The sequence below is a fragment of the Gambusia affinis genome, linkage group LG04, assembly GCF_019740435.1.
Source record: "Gambusia affinis linkage group LG04, SWU_Gaff_1.0, whole genome shotgun sequence".
Classification (NCBI taxonomy): domain Eukaryota; kingdom Metazoa; phylum Chordata; class Actinopteri; order Cyprinodontiformes; family Poeciliidae; genus Gambusia; species Gambusia affinis.
Window position 1 is genome coordinate 11,935,498 of NC_057871.1, and position 21,987 is coordinate 11,957,484.

The 21,987-nt window shown below is 38.3% G+C and overlaps 1 protein-coding gene across 2 annotated transcripts in view; it reads right to left on the reverse strand.

Annotated features, from left to right (window-relative positions):
• LOC122829274 (septin-9-like) overlaps nt 1–17,269 on the reverse strand; it is a 79,068-nt gene extending 61,799 nt beyond the window's left edge. The window contains exon 1 of one of the 2 annotated variants that reach the window (XM_044113706.1): nt 17,082–17,269. In XM_044113706.1, coding sequence (XP_043969641.1) covers nt 17,082–17,103 — 22 coding nt within the window. In that variant the 5' untranslated portion in view covers nt 17,104–17,269. Of the gene's footprint in view, nt 1–514; nt 609–17,081 lie in introns of those variants that run through there. The other variant, XM_044113707.1, reaches the window with a different exon arrangement.
• Nucleotides 17,270–21,987: the final 4,718 nt, after the last annotated feature.

Below are 21,987 nucleotides of genomic sequence, written 5' to 3' on the forward strand. Positions count from 1 at the left end.
AGCATTACTCCACTTCCACATAACTTAAAATAACTAAGGCTGGCCAGAAGTAATCTGACAAGAGAAGTCATCATCATCCCCCTCATTTAAGTGTCCAGGCTTGTGATTATGGAATAAATATTTCATTCTGTGAATCTATCTGTGGACTCCAGTTGTGTGTGGGGTTCATCTGTGATTTCAAGGCTGACAATCAAAGTGGCACTTTGGCCCTGGGAGATTAGGACTTGTCATTTCGGGAAGTTAACTCTGACAGCACATCACATGCATCGGCCAGAAATATTCTGGGTGATTTTAAAGTGAGCCAACTGTAACTATGGCTGCCCACTGAATCACACAGAGGGAGAAGGATAAACTGACACACATACACATGTCTCATAACAGCTGCCTCAAAACAAGATAAAAATAAAAAAAATCACAAAAAGGAAGGCATCTAGAGCTAAGCTTGTATATGTCTGAGAAGTTTCCTCCTCTGTTGTAAAAGAGCAAAAAAAGTATAGAAAAAGTAAAAACTTACCAGCTATTCTGTCTCGGTCCATAACTCAACGGCTACCTCAGATAGCCGCATGTAACCTCTCGCTTTTTCTCTCCTTCCTCCCCTCCCTCTTTTCTTTTTGCATGAAGACTTCCCCTTTCTCCCGACTTAGTCATTCTGTCCCCGTCTTTCCACCCACCCTCCCTCTCTCCTCCTCCCCTTTCCTCCGTCTGTCTCTGTTGCTCTCATGTCCTCCAACTTTTAATGTTTTCAGCCTGTCAGAATAAAACAAGTGAACAGAACAGACATCCGCCACCATGTGTGAATCATATGGAGTCGCTCTTTCACTTGTTTAGTTCCTTCTATACCCAAGCTACTCTTCTTCTCCCTTTCCCCTTTTGCCTCTTGTGCCGTGCTGACAGTGAAGAATTTTTTTTTAAAAGCTCTTTTGGTCAGCGAGAAAACAGACAGCACACTCCAGTGCTATGTTGTAATTGCTCTAATGACTTTATTAAAAGGATCCACAAACCCACATGAAGGCTACATTTCAAACACAGCGAGACTGCTGAAATGGACAAGAGAGAACTTTCAACACGCAGCGGATATAAGCACTTCAGTCCGAGAGTCTCATGCATCAAGTGCACCTTCTTCTTCACAGCGCTCTAATAATAGGATCACTCATTCTTAGGTGTGTTGATCTCGCGCCCATATCTGTGAACTTCTCTCAGCTCAGTGCTTAAAGATTTGACTTAAGTGTATAAGTAAATAATGAGAGAGCTTCTTAAACCTTTTCCTCAAACATACACATCTTCAGTGCCTTGCAAAAGTATTCCTACTTTTTCACATTTTGTCAAGTTACAATGACACATTTCAACTTGTTTTATTGGAATTTTACCTAATATATCAGAAAAAATGGTTATATTCAGTAAATCTGAATTGGAGTTTCAAATGACTAAAAATGCCAATTCCTCTCCTTTGTGTTCGTCTGTCATATAATAATAATATAATAATATTGATAATGTTCTGATATTTCTGCTTGAAACGTGTTAAGTTGTGGAAAACTGCGAAGAGTGTGAACACAAACACACATCCCATCCAACTCCCCACATGCTGCTCTTACAAGGTCAAGGACCACTTAGGGAGCTTTTTGACAAGAAAGTCAAAGAGACAATGCCCAGACGCAAACAGACACACACAGATACGCAAATGTTTCTGTCGGGTCAAGCGATCATCCAAGAAAAACAACTCACTGACTTCCTCTTCCTCTTTCTTGCAAAGAACAATCTCTCTCAACACCCTGACCTCAAGATTTACAATTAGCTACCAATTCACTTTGAGCAAAAATAATCAGACTCACACAGTCACAGAATGGTACAGACCTCAAAAATGTTTATGGACATCGAAGAATCCAAGTTAGAACACAGACAAGTTCTGGTTCTGTCCATATTCTGAGCATCACGTCTAAGATAAATAAACATAGTATGGCTGGCAGATCCTACTGCTGAAACCAAGACTGTAGCCCAGCCTTGGAACCCTCAATACTGCATAATGTCGTACTAGTGCATTGGTTGCACAGTTTCCTGGACATTGCAAACTTTTAATTATCCTGTATTGCATGCTACATTTCAAGTCAAGTGGCTATGAGCAGAGTATTATGGTATGCCAAGGTTTTACAAAGTTATGTCTTCAAAGCCACAAACATATTCCCTCATACGTCTGCTATATGGTTAAAAGTGATTTAAATAAGATGCCCGAGAAAGAGCTGAGGGGTCCAGAAATTTCTCTGACTGTGTGTAGCAGCAGCACAGTCACTCTCCCACCAGGGGCTGCACACCATCAGCTGGCTGAAAAATAACTGCTGCTTCCTCACTTACCAAGAGTAATTTGGCCTTTTAGAAACCCTCACAGATTAATGCGGTGTTAAATCAATAGGCACCACAGAGAGCTCTTATGTTTTTAATCAAGTAAAGCACTTTGATCCATCCTGTTTCTGAACTGTAATATAAAATTAACTTGACTTGACTATCAATTTAAGATTGTTTTAAAGCTATAAGGACCACATCTGCTAAAAGGAAGCCCAATTAATTCACCAACTGATATGGATGTATTATTTTATGAAGAGCAGGATGGCAGAAAAGAACAACATTTTACCCATCCATCCATTTCCTTACTCCCTTATCCCATTGGGGTCAGGTCAGATGCTGGTGCTTATCTCCAGCTGTCAACGGGCAGAAGGTGGGGTACACCCTGGACAGGCCGCCAGTCCATCACAGGCAATATTTTATATGCAAGTTTAATAAAGAAAGATGTCCTTATCCAGACTGAAGGTAAGAGCTGATTGGGTTTGAATAGTGGAGGGTGGGAAGAAAGGTGGAATGTAGTATGAAGAAGTTAATTTACAAAATGTTTTCACCATGTGTTCTGCAACGGATATCAGAATGTCAGTGTCGTTATGAATATATGCTGCAGAAGTAATTAAACAAAACTATTAACATGCTTCTGGATATTCATAAACCACAAAAAAAGTGCTTCAAAGAAAGTCTGAAAAGGTAGAGAAACACCTGACCTGCCGCACTGGGAAGTTGTGCTTTCCATTGGCACCATTAACAAATCCTAGTAATACTCACTGCTACAACTAATTCTTCTTGTCTTTCATTTTGTCCACTCTGCATTTAGCCACAGTGAACAGTCACAATGGCATTCTCTACATTTTTTCAGTGTCTGGTTATGCTGACGAGATTCAAGTTCAATTTATTTTAACCGTCCTGTTGTCCTCGGGTCAAAATGACCCGCCACTGTGTTAAAACTCCCCAGAGACCCACTAACATTTAGTGGATCTTTTTCTACTAAAAGATCCACTAAATGTTATTTTAGGACAACCGGAGGGTTAAAGCCTTTTACATATCTTCAGCAGAGGTGACAAGAAGTGTGGAGAATGCACATCTGTGCACGTTATGCAGCAGTCAGAGGGAATGAGAGTTTTAGTAAATACCAGATAACTTTTATAATTAAACCATGGATTTACCAAGACTTTCGATTAACAAAACTGTGGCAAGTAAATAAAATTTTTTAAAATGAGACTAAGTTTCCTGACAATCTTTGCATGTGCAGTTTTACCGTTACACATAAATTATTTGGAGTTAGTCTCATTGGAAAAATCAGTCCTCATCATCTCCATTTATGTCATCATTTTTTCTGTGATGTATATTGATGCATTCTTAGTATAGCTATGAAAGAAGCTACAGCAGGTTTCTATAAATTACCTTAAGCTAAATTTAGTCTGTAATGTTGCTATGCTTATAACCAAACAACAAAATAAAACGTATTTTTCTGCTGAGCACATCGTAGGAAAGCAGGAGGTTTACAGGGTGACATGTGTGCACTTTTAAAAATAGACACGTCTCTTTTGGCCACTGGCTTTTTCTGCCCTGTGATAATTTTGCAGACATATAGGGCAGCAGCTAATCACTGAGTTTAAAAGAACAAACAGGAAGCACACAGCATCAGTGCATGTTTTAGATGACTCAGTCTCATTTGCATGGCACACAGGAAGACACAGGTTCTTAGCACTACATGCACTAGATAGCACTGGACAGTTCAATTGTACATATAAAACATATATTGTTTCGTGTGTTTTTGTGTATAAAAAGAACTGCTGATTCATTCATTAATCTATTCACTTCATAACTAATTTCATACAAACTAGTATAGTGGTACCTGCAGGTCATAGTAGCACAATAATACATGGAACTATCAGAAAGTCTATTGATTTGAAGAAATAAACATCTACTTGGTTTAAAAATTCTAACAATTCCTTGTTACTGCTAGTGATAAAAATGATTTTATTTGAACATTTTAGGATTATGTAAATTCTGCAGTTCATGCAGTGTGTGGTATACACGAGACTTGAGACTGATTTCTCGTTGCTTTTTTTTTCTTTCTTAAATTGGGTTTTCTCTAAAAATTTGAAATCCAGCATCCAAAGATTTTCTCTTGAATCTTCCTGCTGGGTGGTCAAGGATGTTTCTGTTAGAAGCAGAGATGACATTTGCAAGTGTGTGAAAGTGGAGTAACTATAATCGATGGTTTTATTCATGTATGTTGGACACAAATGATTTGGAGTTGATATTTTAAAATTCGCCTTATTTGGGTTATCAACATTGTTTGTATTTCAGTGTATTCAAATATAAGTTGATTCTTTAAAGGTTCTCATTGGCATAAAAACTGGAGCAAATTAAAATAGAAAAGAGCTTCTCTGAATGTAACTTTCCAATTCAAACACCACAGATAATATAATACTCTATTTTAGATTGGAGATTCTAATTTACTAAAAATCTGCTTTACTTTCGCTCCACCTCAGCTGCTGTCTTCATGAATACTAATCTGGATTTATACGAATTAAAGATGCCAAGAGAGTTACCACAAGTAAAATATTAACTTTCAATAAAATAACCTTGTTTTAAAATCCTGCAGCCTTCCCAGAGGTTATAAGGTTGTAGCTCTAATGAGAAAACTGGTTACATGCTCCTGTGCTTTTATGTCATCTGATTCAGAAAATGTTTTTTTGTTTTTTTTCCAACACCTTTAATCACTGTAACCTACAACCTACTGCTCAGTTACAGCTGAGCCTTAGAAAAACTCTCACACACAATACAACGGCACAGAGAGGTAGATACATGCTGCAAGGATAAAGGTATCCAAGATGATTCCACGCATATCAGAGTTCATCCTACACACACACTCAGCCTCCTACTTGCCCTACCTTAGATCCACAAATACCAAACACACTCTATGTTTCCACTCGATGAGGCAGATGCTCACAAGGCTCAGACGGACACGTGTGCTTGTTCACTCATGCGAAACAAAGTCAACCCCCATGCTGAACCAAAACGGAGGGGAAAAAAAAGGCTCCCACATTGACCAGGAGGGGATGGCGTGCCTTGGGGTGGGCATTAATGTAAGCTGTCACTTCAGAGCATGACCTGTGGCAGAGCACGTGACACACACTAGCTAAATTTAGTTACATAATGGTTGGACAAAGGACTCACCAGCATGCCAGCCAACGCTAAAGAGTTGCCTGCAGGGGAGCGCTGCACAATGATGGAGAATGAACAGTGTGAGGAAGGATAAGAGACAAAACGAGAATAGCAGGAATGCATGGTGGAGAGGCAGAAAGAGATGCATAAACGGAAAGACCAAAGGATAAGGTGATGGCTTGAAGCATCCATGCCAACAGAGGTGAAAATATGCCTAGTGGCCAAATGTCGAAGAAAACCTTGAAACATCAATTAAGAGCCATCCTACAGGATTGTCCACTGATTTAGTTGTGACTTTTGTGTGCAGCTACATTTTAAAAAGAAGAAGAAGAAGAAAAGAAAGAACTCATAGTTAAATTTGAATGAAATATTCCTGCTGGTAACTTCACGAAAGGCACCTGCAACTATTTCTCAAGCGAGTTTGAGGATAGCTCTAAGTTTTGAAACAAGCAATTATCAAAAGACAGACATTCACACTGCGCTGAAAACACTCACTTGATCTATGTATATATGTATATAAATACTACTCAACAGCATTCCTAACTAAGCACATACAGATGCAGAATTTCCCTGAAGTCTTTCATCCAAACATAGCAGCAGATATTTAAAAATCCTTTCTGCATGCACAAGACAGTAGGAGGGGACAACAGGGTGATGTGCTGCAGCAAACCACAGAAAGATGACTTCACCAGAGAGACACGTAGCTCTCATCTTCCTCCTGGTTCCTCGCAATCACACAGAGGATGAGAGGAAGATGCTGTCCGTGACACAGGAGTCCCTTCCTGCAGCTGCAGCACTCAGCACACAACCTGAGGCATGTACAGGGAAAATGCAGCTCACCCATCATTGAAAGGCATGTTTAAAAGTGGACCTCACACACTAATGCTAACACTCCCTTCTCCCTTTCTCTTCTATCATCAATGTATGAAGATGCAATGATTTTGTAAATTGCATCCCAGTATCAATTTTCTACAGCCAGTGAAAGTGTTTCAAAAACAACTAGAGCCCAAACAACCCTGAAGATTTTACATTTAATTTTAATGTTTTACTTTTTTCTTCCAAGATAATTTCTTATCCGGTATTCCAAGGAAAGCAGGATCATTCTAATCCTCGCAGACTGAAAGATTTATGGATTTAAAAAGCAGGGTAACAGTGAAAGTTTTCACTTTTGTAATATGCTTTTGAGTTGCTGTTAACGGCTCAAGGATCCAGTTGGGAAAAGGGTTAATGTAAGTTCAAGCCACACAACTTCGGCATTACTTCCTGTTTTTACATCTCTTACATCTCAGCTTCCTTGAGATCAGAACTTTTATAAAGTACAGTCACTTTAACTGCGTTTAATAATGAAGCTTTACTGCCCAACCAGGAAAGATTTAATTTATGCAAAGCTCAGAGCATGAAGGTGTGAAACTATTTTTGGAACAATCCTTCATTTCTTCTTCAGTACATGTTTTTCTGTTCCTGAAAATTCCAGATAGAATAAATTTTCTGCACTTAATTTCTGTGAGAATCTCTCTGCAATCAATCACTCCCTTTTGTGCTGGTAAAAAAAAAAAAAAAAAAACACCTGCCCTGGTGTGACCCACTAACACTTGCCAGGCACTTTTAATGAAAATAATAACAAATGGAAATCTTTGACATTTTCAACCATTTTCCATGACATAGAGGGGGAGAACTGATTTCTGACAGATTATTTTCGTTGACAGAAAATAACCAGTGACACCACCAGTTCTCGTCTTCACTACTGACTAAAAGATCCTGATTAACTGCCCTCGTCAATAACGTTCTCTCAGAGTAGCAACAAAGTATAAGCAGAATGATAAAGAACTTTAAAAGAGACACAGTGTAGGTGGTGGATTTAGAAGAGGATTTGTTAGAGGATAAAGTATTTATTTAGGAAAAAGTAACAATGTGACAAAATGAACTAGCTAGGCTAGTTCATGCTAGGCTAGCTAGGCTATGAATGCTATGAACTATACCTTTGAATAAGTTCAAAGCCTTATCTCAAAGGATTGAATGGCAGGTTTAAATAGTAAACCTACAATTAAAGAATGGCCTATATAAAGGCTCACAAAATGATCAGAAATTCTAGTGTATAACAGATGTCTCAATGACGATAATAGTTTAACTTAAAACTTCAGACAGAAGTTATTACAAAACGAACAAATCAAAAAACAAATCGTGGGGATTCAGAAAGATTGGCAGCACGTGACACAGTGCTTGTGCTCAGGGAGCAACGTGCTTTTCCAGCTTACAAAAAAAACCTCATTCATTCAAGCAATAACTCACACAGGCTCCTCTCTTATTTAAATCCCATTCTCGGGTCATTTAGGCTGTCAGAGGCAGTAAAAGTGCTGGTAGTGCAGTCTGTGTGTCTGTCTTTTCCTGCCTCACTGTGGTAACACTGATGGCTATTTCCTTCTCAGCATAAGGTAACCATTAGAAGTGAAAGAGGATTGGCAGCAGCCTCAATAAAATGGGATATCCTAAAAAGGTTTTAGATGTCTTTCAGGAAATAAAAGGTTTCTTGTTGCAGCTGATAAATAGGTGGATTCTGTGGATATTGCATAAGAAATTCATCATGCAGATTTACTGTTCAGAATTATTTTAGCAGCCCTGAAAGCAGTAATTGGAATAGCCTCGAATATTGTCTACACAACGATATGCAAGATGTGTTGATATAACAATAATGAGGTTTGTGTAATAATGAGCTCTACAAATTATATACTGGATCTCCAATTTTTGAACAGCAATGGCAATAATTTAGCCCATTATAATTTATGTTTAAGAACTACAATTGAGGATTGTTAATAGCGGTGATCAGTACATATATTGCACTGGTAACATCCATTCATGTGAGAGAGTAGTTGCTGTGAAAAGGGTTTTAATAATTTATATTAAGGACGAAACCTTTGAGAAGTTCACATTATAATCTGTCTCCAGTATTTTATATTAGCAATTGGCATAGTTAGCATTAAAACCATAATCATCCTTTGTGTATTCAATGGAGAATGTTGATTTTTTTTTTTCTTTGTTACCTTAAAAGGCTGTTTTATTACCTTATTACAGAGGTTGAAGGCTTCAAATAATAAAACTGAGCAAATGTGTTGCAATATGTACAGCTTTTTTAGTCCCTGCTGTATAAGAAACTCAATGTTCTGAAATAACAGAGTTTAGTGACAGATATGAGTCAGCTTGCTGTTCTTTAAAAGTTGTGTGGTAAAGAGTTTTTAAAATTGTACATGAGAGTGCCGCAGTTTTATTTGCTAGTATCACTAAACCAGTTGTGAAATGGTAAGTCCTTATGCTTTCATGAGTCTACTTTATGACATTTTATACTTCAGCTTCCACTGTATTTTGCTAGAAAGGCAAAGTAATTTTTTTTTCTGCAACAGTTCAACCTGAAATTCAACCTGCCACAGTTCTTGATGTTTCAGCTCGAAACGGCAATCATCCAGTTCTGCCTCACATCATCAATAACTGCCTGGTTTGAGTCGTCCACCTCAAAGAACCGTGCCAAGCTGCAGCGAGTAAAGCGAACAGCAGAGTGGATTACTGGCTCCACTCTTGCTTCTCCGCACTTACAGCTCCAGGGCCATGAAGGATTATGGCAAACTCATAATCATTGACTCTCACTCTGGGCATTACCCTTTAACTTTTTCCATCCTCCTGAAGGCAAACTGAAAACTGTGACAAACAAACGTCTACACTGCGTTGTATTGCTGCACCGCTTTGTATTGCATGGATGTTAACATTTTCAGGTAAAGTTGTTTAAAATATCTAAAAGCATCTAAAACTGCCTGTTAGGTTTTCACTGCTCTTAGAATTTCTCAAAGTTTTTTCACCACTACATTAAATCGTTTTACAACAAGTAAAGGAACTATTGCTGGAAGCAGTTTCACAGAACCTCACATCAGCAAATCTAAACTATTCATTTCTGATTTGTAGTGCTTCCACACTACAAATCAGAATCCCCCATTAACATTTCAAGTGGGTCCAGCGTCTTACCAAGGACGGGCCATGTGGAGGTTTAGAGTTATTTCCTTTCCTTCTGGTCTAAAGCCAAAACCAACCCAAACTACAACCAAAATCCTGCCCATCTAATTGACGGGAAGCATTACAAAGCATAATGGTGTGATTACTATTGACAATGGCGACTTGAGGAGTGTTTACACTGAAAGAGAAAAACCATTGGCCCGAGAAAAACCTACAACTCAAAACTCGATCTTTATAGCAGGTATAATGTAAAACTTAATAACAATATTACTAGATGAGCATTTAAATATTGAACTCTTCTACCAAAGCTAAATGTGAATTATAGAGCTAGAGTTCTACAACACAAGCAGCCCCACCTGTTGTAAAACCTTGAAACCTTGAGTTTGAACTTTTGACCAACAAGAATTGCCACAATGAAGCTGAATCTGCTCCTTTCACTCTCTGGTCTCCACCTCATTTATCCACAACTGCATGTATTCATCTCATCTACAAAGTTGCTTTTCATTACAAAAATAAATGTAATCTTATTTCTTAGTCGTCTCGCAAGTACCCACTGTTACTCCAATGGCACATACCACAAAAGAACTCCTCAGCCTCCTCACAATTCAGTGACAAAGCACTCTGTGCGGAACTGCTCCAGTCTTGTTTTATGCAGCAGTAAAACATTATTTGTTTTTAAATCAACTATTCTGTCTCGCATTACTAGAGAGATCTCTCTATTCCAGTGGAACTGGAAGACAAGAGACCTAATAAGCACTCAGAAAAAGCTCTCGCCACTGAGGCCAAAGCTGTAATTTCCAGGACAGTGATGCCAAACCACATGAAAATTTATTACATCTCTCTTTCGACTACATTTCAGCAGTTTGAGCTTAATATAAAAAATCTTAAGGAGAAATAAATTTGTTGTGTTTTTAATTTCTCTCACAGAAGGTGTGACATCCCACTACATGCACGCTCAGTATGAGGGATTGCTGCAAAGTGAACGACGCAATGCAAGCGGCTGTCTGCTGTCGCTACATGCTCATCCAGGAAGAGAGACTACCGCGCAGTCAGAAACAGGAGTGTGACTAAGATTTTTATCATCATTTTTTCAGAATTATAATTTTCAGCATCATTGTTTACAAAGATGATTTACAATACGATGCATGTCTCACTTCAGTGACGTAAAAGTCGGATAAAATGTGACATGACTGTTCAGATTGGAGATGCTTTGAAAACAAAAGACATCACTGGTGGTTTTTGTGTATTTTCTGGGGTGAAACCATCGTAAAGGGCCATTCAGGCTGCCATTTAAAAGTGAGATATGGGTTGCATTTGTGTGAACATAGCCTAAGTGTTGAACCCTTTCATAAAAACGATATTCACTGATGACTGAGGCCTCTTTCAGAAGGATGAAGCTGCTTGCCAGTTGCCACAGACATAAAAGGGTTCAACAATCATTTCAGGTCCACATCAGTCGAACATTTTGGACATCCATGGTGGCCCACCTTGCAACTTATAAGACTTCTTGAACCAGCTCCAATCTTCTTGAAGCCAGATACAAATATCTCAAATACCTCAAAGGTTTCATTTGCAGCAGCGACAAATAAAATTAGAACACAAACACTGCTGCTTGTCCTACATCTGATATCAAGCTTGTATCGCAGTGACGCTCTAAATACAGTGACCTTATGCTTTTCTGATGGCATCTGCTCCAACATCAGGTGTTTCCTAAATGAACATGAGGCCAAATCATTTACAGCTGACTTGCTGCTCATCATGATAAGCAGCAGTGACATGGCTCACCCTTGTTGTTCACAGGGGGCTTTGTTAAGCATAACATCATCACCGTCATCAACGGCCGCCTCTATTTATAACCAAACTCTTACACAGTGGCAGATGATGTCATGATCGCATGCGTGGATGTGCATACACAAATGCAGGGGGTATATGAGACAGCTCATCAGCGGGAGAGAGGTCTCCTTTGTTGGAGCGTGCATTATAGAGGTATGGGTCAACGTTTCAGAGCCCTGAGCTACGCTTACTCAGATCGGAATCACAGCTGTGAGGACAGATAACCGGGAGACACAACCCCGAGAGACAGAACAGAAACCATATGTCGCTTCAGCCAGTGATGGGAGGGAACGCATTAGGCTATTAGCTTATCTCAGAGCAGAAAGTCAACCGAGAGAAAAACTTTCGCTCAGTAGTTGGGTTTTAATGCAGCCCTGGGGTGGGGCAACAGAATCAGCTTTTCTTCTTAGCACCTATGACTGATAAAAGTGGTTTTATACTTCGGCTCAAGGTCTTTGGGGAGATAAGGGTCAGAATACGCAGCGAGCCGGGCCGCTCCGCACTGAGGTGATGAAGAAAATAGACAATGAACGACAGTTTCATTATCACAGGGGGTTGTAGAGAATGCACTGGCAGACCGGGCCAAAGTGTGACTCAGACATTAGGGAATCCAGCTTAGCTATCACTGAAGAGGCATTGTTAAGCAGAAATAAAGAGCAGTATTGACTCCCCTCATCTGCTCGTTCTCTTGAGGACGCGATGGGGAGGTTTAGTGGGAGGATGAATGATGAGCCTCTGACTACAGTTATAAGGTTTTATGCATTTACACAAAGTTTTTGATACTGTACCGAGACATTCTTCAAAGTAAGTTGGAATATATTGGTCATCATAGCATTTAATGTCAAATGACTCAGAAACAATCTCTCAAACAGAATGTTACTAATAATATTTTTATTTTGCTGGGCAAATAGAATGACATCAGATTTAAAATATTAGGTTTTCTGTTGTGGGACAAACAGGAGAAAGACTCTTTTAGTCTTTTGCAGCTTCTAACATGCATCCCCAATGGATGATGATGCCGTCACCATGTGTCATGAGCCGCAATTGTACTGACCATTTAACTGTGCAATTTGTATTTTTCAACTGTGTATTTTTCCAAAATACATTAGCTTAATGTAAAAATGGCAATTAAAAAAAAAAAATTTGTTAAAACAAGACTGTAGGATGAATTGATCTTCTGGCTGTATCAAAATTGGTTTATTTCGCAAAACTGCAATGAGAATTATGTTTTTTTGATTCACGAGTCTCACGATCAACAACCGGATGTTGCCACTGGCTCAACCCACAAAGAAGAAGACAACAGGAAGTAGGTGGAGGATCACGGTGTAGCATATTTTTTCAATGACTTATCGCATGAACACTCATGTATGGTTTTAATTACAACACCACAATTGTGAAATTGTGTTTTTTCGACATTAGCGTAATATTGACAAAGTTTTGCACAAATTTGTAATGCAAATGCAGCTACTGTGAGGCTGGGCTGTTTAGGGTTTTCTGAAATACATAGAGTGAATAAATGACACGCTTGTATGCTCTATTTACTTCTGAAGAAAGCTAGAATTTATTTAGGGGAATAACAGAAATAGGAGTCAGAACACAAATATATGTTAGATTTTTAAGATTTTATTGGGAAAGCAAATTTAAATACTGCTTCATGTTGGTAACAAAAAGGTTCAAGGGGTATGAACACTTTTGCAAGACACTGTTTAACATAAAGTGTGCAGCTTCACATGAAATCCTGCAGGCTCAGTCGTGGCTGTTATTCCTTCACCACTCTAACATGTTTAGTCCAAACTAAAGTAAGAAATTAGGATCTTAAAAAAGGCAATGCCAAATTGAGAAAAAAATACATTTAAACTCAAACTAATAAGAACAAGCAGCAACAGAGAAGCCTGCTTTAGAAAAAAAGAAAACCCAGCCAAGAAAATATATAGCGCATCTCACTGAAATCTTTCATGCGTAGGAAGAAAAATGGGAATAAAGGCAGGAAAGTAAGAGTGCATTTACTCCCCTGGGTCTGCCTGCTCATGCTCTTTACTCAAGGGTCACATTACATGAAACTGCACAAGAACACGGGCGCATCCAGTTCATTAAGTCCAACAGGCTTCAGGTCTCTGTGGACTTTGCTGCATAAAAACAGCAAATAATTGTTAGAGGTAAAAGGTAAAAATAAGACTTCTTCCACTTTCAGATGGTCCTGGTAGTTTCTGGTCAGATATATGACATTTTAAACAGAGATTAACCATATTTTCAGGATACAACTGAAACAACGTGTTTTCTCTTTGCCAATTTTAGGTGAGTTACCCAAACCTTTACCATTTGGTGAATAAGTTAAATTGACTCTTTTCTTTAGTTTGTTTGTCTACTTTTCTTATTTCAAATTCAGAACTGATTTACTGTTATTTTAAATTCAATCCAATTTTTTAAATCTGTAAACTCCACACTGATCAAATTTTTTTTCTCGGGGTAAGCCAGTCCAATCATAAAAAAATAAAATTAAATTAAAAAAACAATTCAAATTGAGTTCTTCCTCAGTTCAGCCATGAAATTCACCGGCTTGACCAATAATGTGACACCTTGAGGTCATAATGGGATAATGTTTCTGAACTGCAATCTGTGAAAGGCAGCATGTAGCATGTGGTTGCCAGGTCTTGTGCTTTCTCCCCCACAAGGAATAGATCAAAAAGCAGAGTGGCCTCTCATTTCAAAGGTTTGTTTTATCCAGTGAGACAAGATACCCATCCTGCTGGAAACGTGTGTAGATGTGGGCAGTTTTCTGGGGAAAATTCTTGCCAAACATCAAGACAGAAAACTGCTCCCATCATGCATCAGATGTGATGCAGCAGCCAGACCACCCACATGGCCAACAACTCAAGAGTGAGAAAAAAAATCTCAGCCTCTCTGAGAGTGTTTGTACGGTGATACTTTGTCATAGAAGGTGTAGCAGTGAAACTCTCCAGACAGAAACTGGACGTTGGTGATAAGACACTGTAAAGAGGACAGCATGCCACCTTTACTGACCGCTACCAAAATACCAAAATGGGAAAATATCCAAGCTCTAACATTAGCGAAATGCTTTGAGAAATATGAAATTGGAACAACACAGACGTACAGTTACTCACCAGAACCACTTGCTTTAGGACAAGGGACACGCTTTTTGTTGATTTGAACTAACGTCATTTGGAAATTAAAATTAGTTTTTTGTTCTTATTTTGTTGGTTGCTTTATTATTAGCGGTGGAAGTGTTTTAATACTGGTTTATCCAGGGCAGAATGGCCATAATGTCTCCATTCAACAACAACAACAAAAAAAGAGGTTGTGAGATTTTATTTTCTCTTAATGTTTATGAATATACCAAAAAAAAAAAAAAAAACATGCTTGTGTGCTTTCAAATGGCCTCTGTTGGGGGTTGGAACTCCTGCTTTATGTGAAGGAAATCCAAAGGCTGACATGAGAAGACAGTTTTTGGGGGGATAATCTTGACTACATGCTCAAGCCTATTTTATATTACCACTAGGATTATTCTGCAGAATTAGAAAGCCTAAGAGCAACATTTTGTTTGTGTGACCCACATTTATGTGTTTGCATGTCCCCAGAACCAGAAATAGAGCTGTCACTGCTGCTGTGTGAAAAGGTCTGCTGAGCCTGCAAGGATTTATTCTGACATCATGTGAATATTTTTGTGCTTTCCAAACGAACACATACACTGTGAATTTATTTCATTTGATTTAATCTGTCTGATTCCTGCTCTGTTGGAGAGATCCAGCACTGTTATAACACTTAAAAAGCTGAATTAGATTCAGTTTCCTTATATTTCTTCTCTGTGGCTGAACCATGACTGCCTGGTGAAATGACGTCACACTCAACAGTTTTATTTCCAAAGCCATAAGAATGAGGCTAACTCAAAAGTAAAGGAAGGTAAAAGTAAAAGTAAAGGAAGGTGAGACAATGGTCTAAGTTAGCATTGGATTTGTTTGTTAAATAAATCAAATAAGGAACAATAAAGGCCTGGTCACATTTTTCTCATTGTGATTTTTTTTTTTTTTTTTTTTTTTGTCAAAAAGTGGAGCAGCAAAGAGGTAACTTGACCCACAGTTTTGACTTGAGGAGCCATAGCTTCACTTCCCCCCTTTGATCCTTAATATTCACAATAGTGTGTGAAAGCTTTTAAAGCTCAGAAGTTTCACCTTGTTGCTTTAATAAATCATTGCGCTCATCTGGCTGTCACAAAAACAAAAGAGGAGCATATTTTCTAATAAAGACTTGAAACTTTGCTTCTACATCATTTCTGGGGACCAACAGCTGCCTCTTTTACAAGGGTCTGATCTGGTTATTTTTAAAGGAATCACGCACAGAGAACCATCCCTTGATTTATGGAAAAGTGGCAACAAGACAGTCAATGGAGAGAAAAAAGAGCCGTAAGAAGTCCCATTTTCTACTTGTCTAAAGGAGTCCTTATGCAAGTTCTGCTCTGGTCTAATCGACAGAATTAAAGTTTCGGGTTCTCACTGTGAAACATGGTGGTGGCGGCATCATGCAGTGGGTGCTTTACTTTGGCAGGGAAGCTGGTCCAAGCTGATGGTGCTAAATACAGGGCAAGGCTTGAGACTTGTTCACCTTCCATCCAGAGAATTACCCTGAATGTACAGGAATGGATTAGAATACTCCAGAATTAAATCCAATTAATAAACTGTAGCTGCTCATCTAAACTGACTGAGTTTGACCTATTTTGAAAAGGAGAATCTGCAAAACATCTTGAGATTGCAAAGCGTATAGTGTAGTGCAGTGAAAATGTGGTTCTACAACGCTCTGATACAGGAAGGCGTAATACAAATGCATACCGATTTTTATTTTAGATTTTTTTCATCTCTGAAAAATGAAAACCACGAATCCTTCCTTCACACTACGCAGCTGCCTTTATGTCCGTCTATCACACACAATACAACATATGGACGCCTGCGGTTGTAATGTGTCAAAATGAGGAAATCTTTATGGCACATGAATGCTTTTGCAAGTCACTTCCAACTCCTGAACTCTCACAATGTTGCTCGTATAATATCCATGTAACCTGATATTATGAGAAATCAGACATTTAAAAAGTGAAGCCAAACGGACACACAGGCACGCATCATGACTCAAGAGCGCAGCCCGAAGGAGTCGATGCGTTCAAACAGAAGGTCAGGAAGAAAAGGATAGAAGATGATGATGATGATGATGATGACACTCAGGATGACACATAAGACCGCAGAAGCCAAGAGACCCAGAAGGGGTTTCCTGAGGGTCATACACTCATCTGTAAAACAAATTAGCCCAAAACAGCAGAGGTGATGACGTCTAAAAGAGTGTGACAAGTTGGAACCAAGAAACAGAATAGCTCAAGAGAAGAAAAAAAAATAAAGGTTAAGAAGAAAATAAAGGTTAAGAAGAGCGTCAGCAGTAATTTGTGCACATTATGAGTTTTCATAGACATCTCCTATGTGATGTACATTATTTTACTTAAATTTCTGTATTTAATTTAAATTAAAAACACATTTAAATTGGAGTATTATTTACAACGCATTTTATCCAATCATATCAGATCTACTATATTATCAGAAGATTAAAGGCAAATTGAGTCATAATCATTCAATATAGCCTACATCAATTAACAATCAACATAAATACCTGAAGGCACATAATTAATGACTTTCTGCTATATGTTGTCACGAAGTCCTAAGATGAAAAGTTTCTGATAATATTTGTACCTGAATTGGCGGTCTTCTTCATGTTTCCGGTGAGTTACCTTCTCGTAGTCGTCTGAAAAAGCGGCGTCTTTGTCTCCAGAGGAAAACTTTGGACTGTCCCTTTCCTCTGGTTCCTTCAACCCAAAAGCCAGGAGGACTTCACTGTTATACTTCTCTGTTCTGGCTCAGCTGATCCAAGTGCGTAATGACGTCCTTCGACTGCAGGCTAACGCAGATGTAAATAGGATGCGTACTTCAGAGTGAAGCTGGCTGTTTTGGGACCGCGATGAAAGGAAAAAAATCAGAGCGCATGACGAGGAGAGGGAGAGCGCAGCTGACGCGCTTTTACGCACGGATCGCAGTCGGACACAGCTCTGGAGCGGAGCAGCTGAAAACTGCTTCCATGGTCACTCCTGTACATCCTGAATTATAAGCCCGCTATAGTGCGTGTCACATTTACCGTTTTACCTTTACTAGTAAAATAAATCCATCTTTCATATTATAAAAATTTAACTTTTTTTAATATAACAGTTTTGTGGAGGGATATTTCTCCTCTTTGGCAATACGGGTTTTATCAAAATAATAGGCTCTCCATTTATTCCACCACTTTTATTGCGTTGGACACCAGCATTTTACCTACTAGACAGAGAAAATGATTTTTGATTACACGTCTTTTTATTATATCTCTTTGGTTTCTCTTCTACAATCTTAATTTGAATCTGATTTTATTGACATAGGACTATGTACACCGATCTCACAAACTGTACATCTGCACCAGCCACGGGTTAATTTCTATTTTCAATCATTAAGGCAAACCTAACAGAAACAATGTATAAAATATACATGTAAAATTATAAAAATCACAAACATCTAACTCACACACTGCAAAAATATATGAAGTTGTCATATGCATTGCAGATTCAGTTTTATTTTTCTTAGATATTGTGATTTTTTTTGCTGCAGAACATCAAGTACAATCAAGAGTTTCTTTCAGCAGTCAATCAATCTTCATAAACAGAAAAAGTATGAAGCGTTAAGGAGCTTTAAAACTAACTGGAAGCAGTTTTTCTTCCTTACTGGTCCAGAAAGAGCTCACATGGTGTCTCTACATGCTGTAGATCTATGGGCTGAGATGGCCATGGAAGAGGATTATTTTCATGCCTAATTAACCAATTCTGAGCTGATTTGGTTGGACAATTTGGATTGTAAAAAAACAAAAATGAAAAATATATTTCCAGTTTTTAGAGCAACATACTTTAATTTATTCCAAATCTGGTATTTCAAATAGTTCATGATGCTATGTAATCTAACAAAGTTTGCAGAACAAACAGGCCCACAGTACCACAGATCCTCCATTATGCCTAGCAGGCATGAGGGGCTTTTCCACATATTGTTGCCTTAATTCAAATTAAACCTACTTGGAGTGTTTTACTGTAAAGCTTAATCTGTGTCCCATGACATGATAGCACATGGTTCTAGTTGGTCCTGGTTGGGTTGAGAAAATTTCCCACTTACTCTTTTAATTTTGGTAAATTTGTAACTTTCCTAAGGAAGGTGGAATCTACTTGTAAATCAAAATTAAGATAATTAGTTTAAAGAATGTGGTAATTTTTTTGTTTGTTTTAAACATATATTTCTTCTGTCCCCTGCTGAATCCTCCTAGGGTTTACAATTTCCAGTGTGAGATTATGCTGCTGAATTAAAGATGGATTCATTTTACGACTTTTTACATATCTTTGCCATGTGGGATCCACATTTTTAAAGTGTAATCTCAGATTTACAGACTTGCATGTCGATTGTGAAACGTGTTCCACAATCGTTTTCACCAATGTCTGATTTTATGAATGAATGTGTTGCTGTGAAATCACTGTGAAATGCTGCCCTCTTCTGGTTGAAGTCGAAATGTGTTTGGACTGTACTTAACTGGCTCTTATCTCAAGCATAACTCAAATGGAACCTCAAACAAATCTCAGATTTATCTTTTGGTTTGATTTGGTTGTTTTTTGTTTTTCTTTTTTTATACTCTTGTTTTCAAAGACTTTCAAATTACAGAGTGTATGTGGTTTGTCATTACAAGAACTGTTAAAGTGATCTCCTTCATAAAAACATTGTTTAATTCAAAACTTTTATTTAACTCGACGTAGAAATTATATGTTGTATTAATTTCTATTAACAACAACAAGATGACAACAAATATCTCTTCTCAAGTTGGCTTCAGTAGCCTGTACTTGTTTAAGTTGTCAACAGAGATGAAGATAAGATCAACAAAATGATGTTAGCAGGTCATTTTGTGGTATGGTAAAAACATGCAAGGGAAAATTTTGTGATTTTATCTGATTTATTTTCACAGTTACATCAACTGGGTGGAAATTGAAATAAACTGAGACTGTAAGGTTAGTCAGTCTCAAACCTTTTGGCCATGAATATACGAGAGCTTTGGACATTTTATCAAATGGCTGCAGCCTAAATGAAACTTTATCCAGTTCTTGCTTTAAGTCAGTGACTTGTAGTCAGGGAGCGCAGGTGAGGCAGTGTCTCTTCTGTTATCATGGCGAGTAAAATGCAAACACTGTAAAGAGAAAATGAATTTGTCCACTTGACTGTTCTAGAAATTTATTACCCACATGATGGTCAAAATCAATGAATTTACAATTTGTGCTCTGACTGGAGTCAGAAATCAGCTAAATAAAATGACAAAACCAAACACACAACAATGTAAATGAAATTAAAAACTCAAGTAAAAACAGATCAAATAAATACCAACAAAATTTTAGTAAAATCAAGTGTCAGTTGGGTTGAAGGCCAGTGAGTAAAAATAGATTTTTAGATGTTTTTTTTAAAAAAAAGAACAGTCATTGACTTTGTCGACTCTTTACTGTCACATGAAATCAGTCGATCTGTCAGGCTGAAAGGTAAAAGTGTCTTGCAGGAGAGGTAGAAAGACAGGATGCAGCTCTCTGCTGGCAAGGCTCTGCTTTAGACTATAACCTTGACATTTTGTGGCAGAGTGTACATCAAAAAGAAAGGAAACCTACTTCTAAACTAGAGCAAGCTCAATCAGTTAGTGGCATTTTATATGGAGCACGTAACCCAGTCTTTGACCACAAGGCATAGCCTCATACACAAAAACTAACTTCACAATAAGAGTGGTGTAAATATACTCACAAACATCTGCTTTCACAATCTTGACTGGTGCAGGTTTTAGACAGTAAGAGCGAACGCAGAAAGGAAACATATACATGTTCTCTGCTGCCATAGATTTGCTTTATTACTTTAAATATGTTAATAATTTGTTGCTCAAAGCTTAAAGTAATCAATGCATAGAAAGAAACCAAAACAAATGAGTTCTGTGTAATAATGCTAAATAACAATTCAAAAATGCTGAAAGGGAGGTGGGGAAAGCAAAGACTTAGCTGAAATCTATCAAATCAGTACTTATATAGCACTTTATCATGTTCAGAGTCATTCATTCACACGCTGATGTCAGTTAAAAATGATGTGTTCAATACTTATTCCTACTTAGACATCATCAGTGTCTAAGTTTGGGAAAATACATAATTTAGAAACACAAAATTAAAACAACAAATTGAACTAAAATCTGAAATAATCAAGTATCCATCCTTTTTTTTTTTTTTTTTACTTAATCCTGGTAAGGGTTAGGTGGTGAAGGTCTTCAGTAACCTGTCTGCACCACTTCCTGGGATTAAAGTTGGGCACATCTTTGACCCAACTTTAAGGACATCAGTCCATCACACGTCCCACATGTAACCATTCGCATACATCTACAACGGGTAGCGTACAATGTTTTTATTTCCATCTAAAGCTACCAAAACAAGGTCATAAACATCTCAACCAGTGAATCCTTTAACCTCTAGTTGATTTGTTTTGAGTGTATGCAAACGGTGATGAACAGTTTACTTAGACCGGCGGTGGGCAATCCTGGTCTCCCTGGTCCAACACGCTTGAATCCAACAGCTGAATCACCTCCCAAGTGCAGTCAGGTTCTCCAGAGTCCTGCTAATGACCTCATTATTTGACTCAGGTGTGTTGAAGTAGAGAAACATCTAAAAGTTTCAGGAGACCGGCCCTTGAGGCCTGGAGTTGCCCAACCCTGACTTAGACAAACTCAATTATCTCAGCATCACTGCAAACAGATGCCATGAAATAACCAGCTTCATTTTTAACTCCGTTCAAAATTACAACCATGTGAATGTTTCACAATTTCAACTAATGAATCTCTGTCCTAAATTATCCAGGTCAACAATACAGCTAACTCTGGAGTTTTAAATATGTATTATGTATTTTACAGGCACCTGGTGTCATTTTGTTACCTTCTGTTGTAAAAATTCTGTGTATATCAAAGATAACTGAAAAGAAATCGGACTTAAAAATCTGACACTTTAAAAATTGCGTCTGTCTTTTTGAGAAGCTCCTGCTCTGACACTCTGCTTTCAGCATATTATCACAACTATGCTCCGCCATCATACCATTTACAACCATTCTTAACAGTGTTAGATGGAGAAGTTTGTATGATGAGTTCAGCAGATTATCAGTTCCTAGTGCTGCTGCCACTAGTCTGGAGGAGCGGAGTGGGGGATACCAGGAGAAGAGTTGCTCTGTGAGGTGGAAGGTCGGCTGGAGACTGCAGCTCCAAGGTGGAGATTTCTGTAACTAGACGGCACTCCCAAATGGTTGCCATGGGAGATTCAAGGATTTCTCACACACATAAAAGAATGAAAGCAACACTTCAGATATGCTTTTGATGAGGGAAAAGCATTATAACGTGAAATAAAGCCGCCCCCTGCTGCATAAAGCTCACAAAACATTGTGATTGGTTGTTGTTCTCCATGTGGGTCATCTCCCAGCTTCTGATGAAAGCAGTTCTTTATTCTGGCCCAGAAAACAGCAGGTAGTGTCAGGGAAGCAT